At 41.6% G+C, this 16,907-nt stretch overlaps 1 protein-coding gene across 2 annotated transcripts; it reads left to right on the forward strand.

Moving 5' to 3' along the window:
* The first annotated feature begins 652 nt into the window (after positions 1-652).
* Positions 653-16,306, forward strand: tjp2a (tight junction protein 2a (zona occludens 2)). Of its 2 annotated transcripts, none has more exons than XM_030768586.1 (23): positions 653-751; positions 6,118-6,171; positions 6,972-7,096; positions 7,225-7,327; positions 8,276-8,993; positions 9,191-9,294; positions 9,401-9,554; positions 10,067-10,178; positions 10,377-10,492; positions 10,708-10,810; positions 11,110-11,260; positions 11,355-11,463; positions 11,663-11,882; positions 12,619-12,803; positions 12,951-13,046; positions 13,167-13,246; positions 13,355-13,565; positions 13,752-13,852; positions 13,984-14,205; positions 14,473-14,574; positions 14,661-14,924; positions 15,159-15,241; positions 15,340-16,306. In XM_030768586.1, the coding sequence occupies exons 2-23, from the start codon at positions 6,127-6,129 to the stop codon at positions 15,533-15,535; spliced, it is 3,600 nt and encodes a 1,199-aa protein (XP_030624446.1). In that variant the 5' UTR covers positions 653-751; positions 6,118-6,126; the 3' UTR covers positions 15,536-16,306. The 2 variants fall into 2 exon arrangements, with proteins under 2 accessions (XP_030624446.1, XP_030624447.1); XM_030768587.1 differs by having other exon boundaries at positions 677-751; positions 15,373-16,306.
* Positions 16,307-16,907: the final 601 nt, after the last annotated feature.

Here is a 16,907-nt window from a genome sequence, read left to right on the forward strand (position 1 = left end):
TTTAGTCTGTCAGTGTTTTCTGGGTAATAGCCTATAATATATATGTAGTGTACTGTTGACTACACTTAGCTCAGTGGCTCTTGTGTTAAGCCCAGTACCGTTTATTTGTTAAGCATTACAAAACAGGAAAAATGACACAGAGAAAAAAAAAAAGCAGAACATATGGTCAAAGATCATTGCAAGGTGAATTGTTTCTGTGTTTATGTTTAGATGCCAACATAGCATCTGTTTTACTATTGTGGAAACAGCATGGGGAATAAGGGTGTATTCAATCTATTCTTGCCTGTTCACAGAGTTTTAGTTTAAGAGTTTATTTGTCATATGTAGGTTAACACAGGGTCAACGGTACAATGAAATGCCATTTACTGCTCTAAGAGAGACATGCCCCTTTGTATATAGAAATTAGAATTTAGAACTTCTTGTTTGTTTGTGCTTTGGTGAAGTTGATTGTAAGGAATTTCATAGAGACACTTAAGAGAATCGCACTGTTTTAAGAAATAGGCCTACACTATCAAATGCTTATGGGATGCACCCTCTTGTATAATTCTGATGGACATTGATGATAGCTGGCATTTTGTTTGATGAAAACATTTGATGTAAATAAAATGTTTTCTTGTCTCATTTTAGGGACCAGTCCAACACAGAATTATTTAGGTCCAGCTGTTCCTGGGAAAAGTTTTACCTGACCAAGGAAGCACACTACTTCTGTCTGCGACGACTCTCAGCACCAAACTACTTAGCCATTGTAAAGGTATTCCACTCAAAAACATTAGTGTTATACAAATGTCACTCATTTGGCTGTTAGAGACACAAAAGCCAAGAGAGGACACTGAGTGTGTCCCTTTTACCTTATTTAGAACAGTGAAATACAACTCAGAAGGGTGTTTTCTTTATCCATCTTGATGATCTGTTTCCTTGCTTTTTGGATTTACCAATGCTACTACTGTAGTGTATTAAAACTATCTGCTCATCTGTGTGATATTAGGAACCTCTGTTCTGACTGACAAGGAAAGGATTTGACACCGATAAAACTCTACTAACTTCATCTGCTACTAGCTTGTCTCTTTGACCACATACTATTTTCTCTATGTTTAACCAGGCAAGGTTACTGCTAGTTACGCATACTAAGTGACACTAGTACAAGTGTGCAAAAATTATTTAAGAACTGAAGTCATTATCAATCTTGACAACACTCTGACAAAAACAATGGATTATGCACCGTATTAATTGAGGCTGGAATAGTGTCACGTTTACTGAGACCTATTGTGTCTCGGCGCAATTCGTTATTTGTTTTACTTTTTTAGTTTCGGGACAGAGTAGGTTATCGAAATTCTACCTTAAAAGGATTCGTTTTTCGGACATTTGGGAATTCACAGTTTAGCGGTATTAATCTCCAGGGATAATCTTGGAACAATCCATTTGCGTTTATCAAATTTAAATCGGTATTCGGAGAAGGCCAGTGTTTACAAACAGGGTTAAAATAAATTAGGTAATGTCCAGCGTAATTTGACTTTAAATGAATTCAAATATCGGTGTTACTTTGTTACATGTATTTTGAAGTATTGGAGTCAATTTGTTATGAACGAATTCCCCCGCACTCAAATGGTGCATTCGACAAATAATGTCCAGGTTTCCGCGCTGTTTCAGATGACTTGTCAATAATGTTGTTTTAGTAGCGAGTAGTATTTTAAATGAGAATGAGCAAAACAGAGGCTGCTGTCTGTCAGTGAAACGCTAAGGGGTTATCACTGAATTTCCCTGTCTTATTTTACTTTTATATAAACTATTTTGAAGAGTGCAACATGCCCGTAAATGAGGAGAGACCGCTTTATTTGGGCAGCGATATTATGGGATATTTTCAAGTAAGTATTGGTAAAATGTATTGATAGCGAGCTAAAAAGACAATGAATTGTAACAGGAAACTTGTAAAACATTGGGTTCGCGTTACATCTTTCTTTTACAGGGGGAGGCTGTAATTTTTCGCCCGTGTTGTACTGTCTTCAGACCCTTGGAATGTTTAGCCTTGTCCACCTGCTGCTTCCTCCTCCACAGTCCTTAACAATGGCCCTTAACATCAGTTCCGCACTATATCCACTATTAGGGCATTTGTGCTTCTAACAATGGCACGCTAGGCGAAACTGTACAAGTGGCATTTCGAAGCATTGTTTTAGACCTCGGTACGCTCATTAACTCAAGTTACGAGGCTGCCTTCCACATGTGAAAAGTGGCAAAAATTCTGTCTTAATTTTTCTTTATTATTAAGTCGAGTTCTATCTTGAATTCGTTTTTTTCCACCTTATAGTTGAATGTAATCGTTTCGAGTGGATGTAGATGTGTAAAGGGGTGAAATAAAACATTGATTTAAGCTATTTCTCGAGTAACAGGAGAAACAGGCGTACATGAGAAAAACGTGTAAATCCGTGAACCTAATGACCAGCAGAGGGCGTAGTAATTTCACCTATTTCTAAATCAGTTCATTCATTGGGCTACTACCAAGTGTACTTTGTATGTTTGAGGAGCTCAAGCTAGGAAATGTAGTTACCCTAGTTACATTTTACCAACCCTCTGAGTACTGCTCTCGTCGGGATATTTTTTAGTTACGCTTTGTTTTTAAGAGAGTATCAAGTGAGGTTTTGGTGCACATCAGTTCTAAGTCAGTTGTAACAGAGTTAGTGAGAAACAATGTCATGTCACATGTAATGATTGGAGTAAGGTAACAGTTTCACTTGACTGGTTTCTCAATATCACTTACAGACAGTGGTCAGATGTAAATTTTTGACAGTTTAATTTATTTACTGTCATCATGTCTTATGGTGAAGCACACAGTGATTCTTTGGTAAAATTTCAAAATCTCAAAGAACCTCTTAAATTCCATTGCAGACTTCTGGCCCTTTTGTGTACAACATTGGGTTCAGGAAGGAAAAAAAAAAACATTTTTCTCAGCTGGGATGTACTCTTGTGGGATGACATTCTTGAATTACTGATAAGTAAAGCCTTTTTATTCTCCATGCTCAGGGTGTTGTTGTCAAAATAACTTGATTTCAAAAGCTCTGCTGTGAAATATGTCATGACAGTTGGCTTAAGAAAGAGAAACATGGTGATAATGGATTTAAAGGAGACAGTCTCTCGCAACGGGGCAGAGAGATTTAATTCATAAAAGGATTTCTAGCATTCTTTTGTAGTCTCTTAAACCAGGCACAGACAGCAGTGGCAACATCGAACTCTTTAGCAGACATACTGTCCCCAGCAATGTTTGGTTTAATGCTCCACAGGTATGCCTTTAGATGATGATAAATACATTTTTTGATTTTGGCAAATTATCTCTGCAGTCTGGTCAAGAAATGTCCCTCAGTTTATACGTAGAGAACATAGAACTTACATATGTGCTAAATGTGATGAGAAGACAGGATGTGTATCCTGTGTCCAGTAACTGCTCCCTCTTAATTTGAACAGGCTGAGAGCTTTGAATCAGGCCGTGTAATAGTAATACATACGGGCCTAGTTCCTAAAATAAGAGACAACAACATTTAGAGTGTTTTGCCTCCAGAACAGTTCAGTGCACCATAGATTGTGTTCCCTGGAGGGACATAACACTGTTCTGCCACAAAACAATTACATCCCATGTTGCTTTGGTGATGATGGCAAAATATCCTGTCATAGGGGCTGCTCCAGAATCAGCTACACATGTTCAGTTAGGTAAAGATCTTATGACGGGGATGGTTATGGCACATTGCTTACATCATTTTTGGGCTCCTCAAATCATAACGTAGGCATCACAGCCCTGTGGATGGTATTGTCATACTGGAAGAAACCCTGCCCTTCAAGCTAGGAATATATCAGCTTCAGATGAAGGTCATGACCCAGGGTGCTTTTACGATTATTGGTGTTTGCCTTGTCATCTAAGCAGCTGAGTGGACCGAGACAATGTTAGGAAATGCACCTCACACCGTAACAGAGATGCCAGAACCCCTAACTGTAGGGGAATCAAGCACTCAGAGCCAGAGGAGAAAATAAAGGACAAATGCACAGCTTTTTTATGACTTTAAGGTTTAAGGGTTTTGGGTGAATTCCTTAATTGACTCAGGAACCACACATGTGTGGAAAAACCTCCCTCATTTACTCAGCAGTTCCTTTTATTGTGGCAGTTACCCATAAATAGTGATCCATGTTCTGTATCAGTGAGACATTAATTCTTTGACATTGCTCTGTGGTAATCCCTTCTGGTGACTACAGTAATGAGGAATAGGGAATAGCTCAGATGCGATGGCTTTAATCCTTTCTTAGAGAAGACATTGGCCTGTATTAGAGAGAGACTGCAGATTCAGGATTATTCTGCTTCATTTGACATCTGACAGCAAGTTCATTTGGTGAATCACTATGGAAATTCATTATTCTCATTGTAACTGGTTCCAATGTTAGCATCTTGAAACTTGTATGTCACCCCTTTATAAAATCATTTTAAGGTAAGAGTACACTAGTGAAAAGGTAAAAAATTGTTTAACTGCTACTCTAAGCATGTGCTTGATGACATATTCAATGAAATGTTTGTCTATATGCACCTATGCAGCAGTAAGGGACAGCAAAACTGAGATGTCCATTGCTTCTGATGTCCACTCAGGATTATCATTACAGTGGTGTAAAAAAAGAGAAAAAACAGCTCCACTGTTCTCTTACTGACTCCACATTAATTTAGGTCCAAAAGCAAGCACTGTGATCCATCTCCTAAGCCATGAATGCAACAGTCCCCAGTGAGGATGGATTTGACGTCCATTGTAGTTATAAACCACCATTTCAAGTTAATACCCTGACAGTTAAAGTGTGTCCATGTGTGTGGGAGTGTTTGTACCATGCTCTCTGGTTGTCCTGTTTTTCGTGCTGTCTGTCCTGAGGGACTGATGGACAGTGGGATTTGCGTTGAATGTAGGCCAGCGGTATTACTGTTACGTCAAAGGCAGACAGATGCATTGTGGTGATGGGTGAAGTTGTGGAGCGAAACGGGCAGACAGAACCATAACGCTATTGTTGCTGCTGCTTTGTGGACAGATGACAAGATGAAGACAGTTGTTTCACTGCATAGAAAATGGGTGCACATGGTCAAAGCCATCCACATCCTCCAGGGCATCGTAAGCCATCTCTCTCTCTCTCTCTCTCTCTCTCTCTCTTTCCTACTGAACCTTAGAGCTGTAAGAACTTTAATGATGCGAAGTTAGTTTAAGGAGTTGAAACCCATACGTGTAAACTTCGTAGGAGATGAAAATGATATTCATGAACTGTTGAGCTTCTGTTTGACTGAAAGCATGCCAGGAAGTCAGATGTGGAAGCCTCAACATGAACAGTTTGAGTAAAGATTGGGGGACTGAGAATATGGAGTTTGGTTTTCTTAGAGATTTACGAGGCATCGGTTTGGTGTTCAGGCTTCGGTTTATTTTCAAGACCCTGATTTTCAACTGAGGTAATAATGTTGCTGTTAAGCAGTTGTTATGTATTCAGTTGATACTTCAGATTGATGAACGTCATCTGTGTGAAAGGTCTGTTGTGTGATATAGAGGCAAAGTTGTGGGAAGATATTTATACTGACTATGAAACTGAAGATGAGTGAGTCGTGGCATAAGTTTGAGCACTCCGGTTGAGCTCGGTGCTACATTGGAGATTGATTTGAATTGATTTAAAGCACCTTAGGTACAGGCAAAATTGAAAACACTTGTTGTATGTTCTGGGTTAAGGATTATTTGGCTATTGTGAGAGGCATATCTGAGTGCACTGAAGAGATTAAAGAGAGACAATCATAATCACTTTGTGTGAGCAAGCCGAGAGAGCGATGGCACACTACAGATACACTCTTGTCTTTATTCTCTTACACCAGCTGTTTTACAATCCATCCCCAAATATCTGTCTCCACTCACATAGTCTTAATGAAAAGAGAAATGGATGTTGACTGATCTCTTTCTCTATCTGAGAAAGGCATTGCTACTCTTTTAACACTGTTGACAGCACTAGACTGCCTTAAACCAGATTCAAAACACTGCTCGCTAAAACTGTGAAATGTCTAACCTTTACTTGAGTTTGCACCAGTTCTTATGTCATGATGGTTCAAATGAGCCTACCATTTCTCCCCAGAACCCAGTCATGGAGGAGACGGTGTGGGAGCAGTACACCGTAACACTACAGCGGGTGAGTGTTACATTACACGGTGCCACACTACCACACCAGCATCACGAATACCTTGGGCTGCAAACGTAGAAGCGCACGCAGTATATAAAACTATAAACAATCTACACATCAGATCCCTCTGTATTTGGTCATGACATGTCTTTTCTTTTTTTTTTCTTTTTTGTGGGGGATTTGTATATGCAAATCTGAAATTCTGAAAATTGAAAATGCCTCTTTTCCCAAAACAGTGTTTTCAAACAACACAATCATGACCCTTAGTCCCTAGCCCTTATCTTCATCCATCTGTTGGCATCTCTCTCTGGGCCATCTGCTTGACAGAGGCCAATGCTGTAAAGTGATTGTTCTGTACAGATGAGGGGGGCGGGGGGGTGGGTATATTCATCATCACTGGTCCAATCTAGGGAGTGTGACGGGCAGGTATATAGGACATGTATGTACACCTATATACATCCGCATAGTCTGTCACATACATGACTACACACACACACACACGCACACTTGCAGATTAACACATCCTACCACTTCAAATTAGGAAATGCCAGTTGTGATGAAATGACCAGAAATGTTAAACTCTCTGCTCTGAGAAGAACTTTAAAAGAGGGTCTTTTTAGTGTAAAAGTAATGTCGTCAAATGGATGAGCAGAAGGAGAGCTGTACTGGCTGACAGGCAGAGTGTTTAAGATTTAACTCAATCATTCAACACAAAATGATGGTGTGGACAGGTAAAGAGGGATTACATATTTGTTAGATGATTATTTTAAATGTTAATGCTTTTGATTTGGTCTGTTAACTCTTTGTAGGACTCCAAGATGGGGTTTGGCATTGCTGTTTCAGGGGGGCGGGACAATCCCAACGAAGAGACTGGAGAAATCTCTATCATCGTCTCAGATGTCCTGCAGGGAGGCCCAGCGGACGGCCTGCTATTGTACGAACCTCCAACATTTAAAAAAAGTTATACATAGTGTCCCAAGCAAAACTGCAAATGTAATGCTATGAGCATTTTAGCAAGTCTCATCTGCTGTGTGACTGTTCCTGTCTCTATGTACTTTTCAGTGAAAATGACAGAGTGATTCAGGTCAATGCCGTAACCATGGATAACGTGCCTCACTCCTTCGCTGTGCAGACGCTCAGAAAATGTGGGAAGGTGGCCAAAATTGTGAGTATGGAATAACAATGACCACATCTTTTATTTCCTCAGTCATTTAGTTGTTATCATTTTTCTGATGGAACGCACAAATGATATCCCGTCGTTGATCTGAGCCAGCATTATGCATGGACAGTCTACTGAACTATAGTGACCAAACCTTTTTTCTGGCCAGCTATATCTCCGAACGCAATAACATTGCTTTTTGTGAAGCCATGGGTTACCATATTACCTGGTTTAATAAGCCTGCTCTTCGATGTAGGTTTGCTGCCCGTTTGGTCTGAAAGATTTAAAAAGAAAAATTGTTGACACCTGTAGTAGATCCAGCCCCTCATAATTCATGCTGTGGTGTAAGACGTCCCTAAAGTCGTCTGCTCCTCATGAAAGGCCTGTCACAGGGTGGAGGTTAGAGATGCTATAAAGGGTGAGGGAGCTAAAGGAGTATCATAAATAGTGACTAGAATTTCCCCACCACATAATTGGTGCAGATGTTTTTTTATTTTATTGCACAGATTGCCCACATTTCAATTTTCATTCTCCATGTGTCATGGCAGAGTCTCGTTTATCACATTTTAACTGTCAACAAACAAAACGGTACAATTAGTTATTAAATTACTATATAAAAACAATAATTGGGTCAAACTAGACACGTATAAAATACATACAAAAATGAATGTAATCTTTTCAAGTGAATTCTGGGATAAATTAGTGGCAAAGTCACCACATCTAACGCAGAAATCCTCGTCCTTGATTAGTAGTAATGAAATAGTCAGTTTCAATGGTTACAGATATGCAGTGAGATACTTTTCCAGCAAGTTGTTGGAAAAAAATTGTTGTTCATTTTACTAATTGCACAAATTGAAACAACAGAATTGGTTAGTATTAGGAAAATGTTGTAAATTATACTTCAAGGATGAGTGATGACTCTCTTGGAAATTCACATGATCTTCTCTCCTACAGACAGTCAAGAGGCCACGGAAAGTTCCAGTCAACCTGATGAAACGTGCTCCTTCTCCTGATGACCGTGTTTTCAGTAACTCTGAGTATAATGACGATTATGACTATGACCAGGACCGACGCAGCGTATACAGCTCACACAGTCATCTAGACCGTGACCACAGTGCAGAACGAGAACGAAGGGGCTACCCAGAACCCGAGTACCTGTCCAGAGACTATGAGCGTGGTCGGGGCAGGAGCACAGAGCGTGACCTGAGTCCGGACAGGCAGTATAGGAGAGACGGGAGTAGGGGACGAATGCTGGAACGCGAGCGCAGCCCTGATCGTCGTTACCGTAGCGAACACACCCTCGACCAGGATCGTAGTCCAGACCGCAGATATCGCAGTGACCGCACTTTGGACCGCGACTACAGCCCTGACCGACGTTACCGCAGCGAACGTGCGTTGGATCGTGATTACAGTCCTGATCGTCGATACCGCAGTGACCGCACACTGGACCGCACACACAGTCCCGATCCACGTTACAGGAGAGAGCAAAGCCCACCTCGGGGTTACAGAGAGAGAGTGCCTAGTGACTATGAACACAGGAGGGAAGAACCACTGAAGAGGAGCGGCAGTCGAGACCATCTGGATCGCTCAGCTTCATCAGTTCAACCCCGAGACGCTGAACCCCTGGAGAAGCCACTCAATGTTGTCCTTCTGAAAAATCACCCTAATGAGGGTAAGTGTAGCAATAGAAAGCTGTATGTCAAGGTCACAAGGTTCATTATTGGAAAGCTGATCATCCCAGTCTTGGCAATCTGAGATCCATCCAGTGTGAAGCAAAAGCGTTTGGTTTAGATGGGTTGCTGCCACAATATAATACACGTAATTTGCTCGAGCTCTAACTTGTTTAAATTCTTTTTTTTGCCAACTTAGAATACGGCCTGCGACTGGGCAGTCAACTCTTCGTCAAAGAAATGACCAACACAGGCCTGGCCTCTAAAGATGGAAAACTGCAAGAGGGTGATATCATTTTAAAGGTGAGTTCACGGAACACACTCCCCTTTTCATCACTGTAGTCTATAATACAAGTTTTCCACATTCAGACTTGTTAACACCTATTGCTCCACTCTCTCTCTCTCTTAGATAAACGGTACAGTCACAGAGAACCTGTCTCTGAGTGATGCTGGAAAATTGATTGAGAAATGTCGTGGGAAGCTGCAGCTTATGGTTCAGAGGGATCGCACCCAGGTGCTGGTGCGAATGCCCCAAATGGCAGACAGCGATTCTGAGTTGGATGGTGAGTGGAGTGAGCCTCAGTGGTTTCAAGTGAATTGTTTATCCCTTACCTGTATTTAATTACGTGCAGTAAGTGTGTTGTGTATTGCTGTATGCGGGTTACTCCAGTCAAACTTCATTGAACATCCCTCCATTGTCAGTGTTGTGTTACTCTTGTGATAACTGTGACTAAAGATGACATATCGTTTAAGAATGCTTCTAAACGTTACCATGACTGAAGGCCAGCACAGCTGTGTCCAATAATGCTGCTGTTATTTGAGATGATCAAAAGCAATAAACAGGGTCTTGTTCCATTTCCCGAACATTCTGACCCACTTTAGTGTGTCTGGAGAGGGAGGCACAGACTGTGGCTTTGGCACCATAACCCTAAGCCACTTATAATCCATCTCTGGATATGAAAAATTTTCATTCACTTATTATGAGTGGAACAGATCCCATTTTGGGAAGGGCTATCTGGACACTGCAGGATTTCCTACTTGAACACTGAAATGTTTCTGACTCTGTCAACCACAGATATCTCTGAGATTGAGTCATACCGATCGTACTCACCTCAGGATGACAGGAGAGGCCACCATTCAGACCTTTCCTCACATTCCTCCAATGAGAGGCTACGAGAGAAACCCAGGTAACACATTTTTTTATTGTAGCATGGTTACATTCAGGTAAAGAAGTCTTCGGGTCTATGTTTAAATATGTATGTTAGGTTTATATGTTTCAGTTCTGCAGTGGTACCCTTGAACATGAGAAAGAACAAAAGCCTTTGTTTAAAGATGCTTACAGTGAAGTTCAGAGTCAAATCTAGGATTTGTATTTTTGTTTTTAGAGAAGAGCCTCCAAACAGGCTTGCTAAGATGGGTGCCATGCCAACCCCATTCAGAACCACTGAGGATCTGCCTCCGCCTTTGGAGAGAGAAGAGCCTGAAATTGAAGAGACTGCAGGTATCCACACCTCCTTTAGGTTCAGGATGAATGTTTTGGAATAAACCTTTGGTGATCAGATAATCATACCATCTGTGTAAATGTGTTTGAGGAGTCATTTTAATGTGCTGGTCAGGGTTTCTAATGACACTGAGACAAAACATCAAACGTCCCAAAGGTTGTCAAAGTGAAACAGAATGGAAACACAACTTTTCCATGCTCTTTCTCTTTTGTAGCACCAGCGGTCAGTGCAGCTCCAAAAGTCAGTGTCCCTCCAAAGGTCTCTGCACCTCCAAAAGTACTCTTGCGCCCCAGCGCAGAGGACCAAGACATCTATGGGTTCGTCCAAATTACTCCTTAATTAGTAGAAATACACACCGTTTTCTACTTATGGCAGAAACCAATCAACTCTCTACCACTTTTAAAAACTACTGTGATGCAGTCACACTGAAAGTGCAACAGACGTAATCTTTGCCAACCTGCCCTGTTCATTGTTTGAGTATACTTCAGAGATCATGTGTGTCTCAGTCCCTTTGCATTGCTGTGCTCTGCAGTGTTGTTCAGCTGTGTTGTTCAGCTGTGTTGTTCAGCTGTGTTGTTCAGCTGTGCTCACAGGCTGATCTGCTCTGATTCTGCAGACCCAACACAGTGATGGTGCGTTTCAAAAAGGGTGACAGTGTGGGGCTGAGACTGGCAGGAGGGAATGATGTGGGCATCTTCATCGCCACTGTCCAGGAGGACAGTCCTGCTGAACTGGAGGGACTCCGGACCGGAGACCAGATCATGAAGGTACCTGAATGTCATGTCATCTGGGTGTTTGATTTTGAACTTCTATTGGCTTGTTAACCATCTGTGTAATACGTCGGTCTGTGTTGGTCTCCAGGTGAATAACATGGACTTTAGAGGCATGGTTCGGGAAGATGCAGTCCTTTATTTACTCGAGATACCAAAAGGGGAAGATGTGACCATTCTGGTACAAAGCAACCCTGGTGGTATGTTAAAGCTGTGTTACCACTCTACTGACACTTTCCCTGGTCACATTTTTTAACCAATATGCTGATATTCTATTTGTCCATGTGTCTGTTGGCCCTTTGATCCCTCTATAATTAAATACTTCTCATCTACACTGCATAGACAGCAGTAATAATAATGAGGGGGAGATTGACTCTGTGTGTTTGGTCTCTATCCCAGTCTATAAGGATATCCTGGCCTCAGGGCGGGGGGACAACTTCTTTATCAGGACTCATTTTGAGTATGAAAAGGAAAGCCCTCAGGGCTTGTCCTTCTCCAGAGGAGAGATCTTTAAGGTGGTGGACACTCTATATGACGGCAAGCTTGGCAACTGGCTGGCTATCCGCACAGATAAAGAAAACCAGCTGATGGAGAAGGGCATCATACCCAACAAGAGCAGGTGAGAAGGTCTTTATGTAAGCTTGGTGTGGTGGTGTTGTTGAGTGTGGGTGGTGTGGGGTAGGTCTGGGTATATTGATGGATCAAGGCATCTGTGGTAGTGAGACTAAGAGATCGAATGAGGGTTATGAATTACAGATGTAAAATTTTGTTCAAGATTTTGCTCACAAAATGACTAATAGTATGTTGGCTGCTTAATATCTGTTCTTGGCCTTGTTGGCCATTTTCCTCCTTGTAAATAAACTGTTATTGAGATTCTTTTGGTGTGTTATTTCAGTAAACCATTTGTACTGATGTTTTGTGTTGTTTTCAAGTATGTTAATTACTTTGTGTATGTTAATTTGTGTGTGACATTCAAAGTCTCTTTCCGAAGGACTATTAGTAAAAGTTGCTTCCTGTGTAAAGAAGGAGAACTGTATCAACAAGATTATACACGACACACATCACACTTATTGGTCTTTTGTTTTGTTTTTTTCTGAACCATTTTATATTCTGAAAAGCATTTAACATAGCCAGCACTATGTTATAGCTTCATTACTTTGGTAAATTTAAGTATTGTTGAATGCTTTTAAAGTCTTTATGGAAACTGAGCATTTTAGCGGAAAACACACATCATTTTTTACAATCACTAAGATTTTATTTTTTAAAAAAAAGACATGAGGTGCTGAAAGGTAAGATAAGGATTATAATAAGCCTAAATTCCCGTTTAACAAGTCTATGGTACTTTACATTAACAGAGCCGACCAGATGGCTAATGTACAGAACGCCCAGAAAGGAGCTAACAATGACAGAGGAGACTTCTGGAGACTAAGAGGCCAAAGAGCAGCAAAGAAGAAAGACCTCCGCAAGAGCAGAGAGGATCTGAGTGCAACTCCTGTTACAACACGCTTCCCAGCCTATGAGAGAGTGGTGTTACGAGAGGGTATGGCACTACCTATAGGGCTTTTGCTGTGTCATGGCATTCTATAGCTTTGCATTGCATATCTGGTATGTTTTATCAGGTTAGTTGCATCTCATGTATAATAGACTGTTGTTTTTATGTTAACATTGTCTCCATTTTGCTTCCTAGCTGGATTCAAAAGACCCGTAGTCTTGTTTGGTCCCATAGCAGATGCAGCTTGTGAGAAACTAGGCAATGAGCTCCCAGATGAGTTTGTGATTGCAAGTGAGTGCTAAGCCATGACACTACATATCTTATTTTGCAGTTTTGTGTACAAATGTTTATTTCAGTGTCAGTCCACATGTGTGTGTGTCTTACTGACATTTGTGTGGGAATGTCTTGCAGAGACGGAGCCTAAAGATGCTGGCTCAGAGAAGTCTTCAGGAGTGGTCAGACTGAACACTATTAGACAGATCATTGAACAGGTGAACAGCTCAAATATCAGATTAGTCTGTAACAGAATTCTCCACTGTAAACCACAAGAATTACTGAAGCTGCTCCCTCTCTCTCTCTCTCTCTCTCTCCACACTCAGGACCGGCATGCTTTGCTTGACGTTACACCAAAAGCTGTGGACACGCTGAACTACACGCAGTGGTACCCAATAGTCATCTTCTTCAACCCAGACAGCAAGCAGGGTGTGAAAACCATGAGGAACCGCCTGATGCCTGGTTCCAACCGCAGCTCCCGCAAGCTCTACGAGCAAGCGGTCAAACTGAGAAAAACATGCACACATCTTTTCACTGGTCAGTCATCTGTCAATATGTCACCCGTCTTTCAGCTCTAGGACTGAACCAACTACATAGAATCTCATCAGCATTAACATATAGTAGAACTTTATAACTTTGATCCAATCGTTAGGATGCATCAGTCACTTTACCAAAGCACCTTGACACCTATGTGCTCTAAAAGTCACTTGTTTTTCTGCACAGCTACCATTGATCTGAACTCAGCCCATGATGCATGGTTTGGGAGTTTAAAGGATACCATAAGAGAGCAACAGGATCGAGCTGTTTGGGTCTGTGAGGGCAAGGTTAGTCTTTTACTTCCTTTGTGTTTAAGTATACATGTTATGGATGCCCATGCATATGTACCTAGGTGCTGGATGGGAGGTTGTTTACTGTTTCCATGCCAAATAACAGTAAATTACCCTCCCTTATTCAGCTGGATGGCTCGGAGGAGGATATTGATCTCCATGATGACAGCATGTCTTACATATCGGCCATGGGTGCTGACTACCTGAGCATGGACAGTCGTCTGACCAGTGACTATGAGGACACAGCTGATGAGGGTGGAGCTTACACAGACAATGAGCTGGATGAGCCCGCTGATGAGCCACAGGTGTCTGCAATCAGCCGCTCCTCTGAGCCTGTACAGCCAGACGAGGTGAGTCCACAATCTGTCAGTCCGCATCAATTACTGCCTGCCAATAGAATAAAGAGTAGATGTGTCAGTGGAATGGGTAAAGACAAGCCACAAGCTCCTATTCACCTGTTAACCTTGGCACTACGATACACCAATACTGCCATCTTCAGGCTACTTTTGGTAATGCACTTAAAACAGACACTGCCACAACAGTGTAAATTTTTTCCTTGCATGTGAGCCTGTGTGTAGTTCCCTGAAATCCCTACTCTTCTCATCTGCCCTCCTCAGAGAATACATCCTGTACCTCCAGCTCGCATGAAGAGAGCAGGCAGCAGGGAGGTGTTGAGAGAACCCAGCCCACCTCCCTCCTTTGTCCCTGAGCCTCCCAAGGTGAGCCATTCCCATCCACCCTCTCCCACTCTCCGTTCTTGCTTTTTTTCTGTCATTCCTGTTGATGAGCTTCCATGTCATTACAGGTGAGAGCACAGACTCGAGGCGACTCGTCCAGAAGCTATGACTCCCGCTCCAGCAGTACAGCCAGCAGTGACAGACCAGCTCCACCTCCAGTGGCCCACAAACCCAGCTTCGTACCACGAACCAACACGGCTGAAATTCCTGAGACAGATGGTGAAGATCCAGCAAACCGTTCGTTCATGGGCAAGATCAAGGCTTTTGAGAAGATGGACCATTTGGCCCGTGCACAAAGGATGCTGGAACTGCAGGAGGCTGAGCATGCACGGGTCAGTGTGTAAAATATACACAGACACACACTCACACACCCTGTTAACTAAACATTTATATAATAAATAACCATTGTTTAATGCAGTGTGAACGAGCATAACAATGTGTGTGTGTGTCTAGTCAGTGATTCTATGCACAGAGTCTCCACCTTGCCCAAACTTCATATTGTTTAAACTTAAAACGGTTGGTGCAGAAACATGGTATTTTATGCAGAGTGCCCTCTCTCTCAACAGCTGGAAATATCTCAGAAGCATCCTGACATCTACGCTGTCCCAAACAAACCAAAGCCCAACCACAACCGACCACAACCCATTGGGTGAGTCAGTCAACATTCCCTCCCAAAGCAACTGAACAAATCAGTCTGAGCTTAATTTCACCCATCCTGACTCATGTCATCTGCAACGTCAAGTTAAGGCTGTTTTTCATGTCTCTGTTTTTTAATTCCAGTTCAAACTCGGAGAGCCAGTCTGCATCATCCAGGCCACCGTACTCAGAGAGTCGCCCTCATTACCATGGAGACGATGATGAAGAAGAGTATCGCCGCCAGCTAACTGAGCAGACACGCCGGGGCTATTACAATCCTCAAAAATATAACGACACCGAACTGTAGGACTCCATTCCCCAGCATTCCCTCACCTGACATCCTGTTTCTAGCCTGTCTGAAATCCTAATGCAGGAAGACCTCGAGCCACAAGAACTTACAGAACTTGAGGCCTAACACACGCAAGTCCCTCTGTATTGTGCTTTTCCACTTTAGATGAATAACTTGTACATGAACAAGCCCATACTTTCCTTTTGTACTGTGAAAACTGTATTGGATTCAAATCTTTCACTATATATTTGATATATATTTAGAACCATACCCTCAGACTCTCACCTTCTCCCCAGAATGAATAGGGTCTTACTGAGGTTTGGTGTTTTTCTTTTTTGCTTTTTGTTTTGCTATTTGTTTTTATAATGCAGTTTCTCAGTGTATATATTCATGTGTAAGTGTAGTTCGTCATATGGTATTTTGTTACGTATGGTTCTTGGGAAATAATGTTCTTGATTTACATAGCAGCTGTATTGGTTTCTATTGTGATGGGTGCCCAGCTCTCTAACTTTAAAGTGGCTCTCACATGGAATGATTTATTGTTAACTTTTGCCTCTCTTCCTGTGTGAAAAAAGGCGTTTAAAAAAAAAAAAGAGTTCAAATACTGTCAAAGTGCCTTTAGAAAGCCTGTTCAATGAACTGACAGTTTACCTGGGTGAAGAAACAAAACTAAATATTTGCTCTAAGATTCTATGAATGTGACCAATCAATTCATATGTATAAAACAAGCATTAGACCACTTTGATTTTAATCTGTGTTATGCTGATGCATCAGGATTGATTCTACCTGTTGTATGTTAGTCAACACTATTTTTATATGTGTCTGATACACTGTGTGATTGATTTACTGTGCAATGCAGAGCAGAAGCTGGTCTTTTTAACTTACCAGGTCAAAATAATAAATAAATCTTACATTTAACATTGTTTTTTTCCCCTCATCTCTCTCATTAGTGAACTTTTGCTATTTAGCTTGACAAACCACTGTATCAATTGTTCAAGAGGAAATAAGAAAAAACACATTTTACTGTTTACTGTTGTGCAGACTTGTTCTGTATGGCCATGAAGATCACTGATGACATAATCTTATGGCTTTATAAACCATGTCTGTGTCCATAAAACTATCACATCAAATACCATTACTCTTGTCACTGTACATATAGTTCCATAACCTCTCTCTCTGTGAGTTTGGGTCCAGTGTTACCTTTGTCCTAAAGTAGATTACCATACAGTCATCTCTGGTACTCTTTTTGTACATTTAGCCTTTACCAGGTCAGTCAATCTGTGGTCAGGGCATTATGTTATCACAGTCTGGTTTCTGCTGGGACCCATTCAGATTAAGGCAAGTTAAATGTGCAGAGAGAGGACTTGGTCAGCCTAATGAATTAATCATA

The sequence above is a fragment of the Chanos chanos genome, chromosome 3 (assembly GCF_902362185.1).
Source record: "Chanos chanos chromosome 3, fChaCha1.1, whole genome shotgun sequence".
NCBI lineage: Eukaryota > Metazoa > Chordata > Actinopteri > Gonorynchiformes > Chanidae > Chanos > Chanos chanos.

Excerpts from the sequence above, each read along its gene's own strand:
- tjp2a (XM_030768586.1), top strand. The coding sequence starts at position 6,127 with ATGGAGGAGACGGTGTGGGAGCAGTACACCGTAACACTACAGCGG. Across the intron at positions 11,261-11,354 it reads CCGGAGACCAGATCATGAAG|GTGAATAACATGGACTTTAG; the intron begins GTACCTGAATGT and ends GTTGGTCTCCAG. Across the intron at positions 13,247-13,354 it reads TTAGACAGATCATTGAACAG|GACCGGCATGCTTTGCTTGA; the intron begins GTGAACAGCTCA and ends CTCCACACTCAG.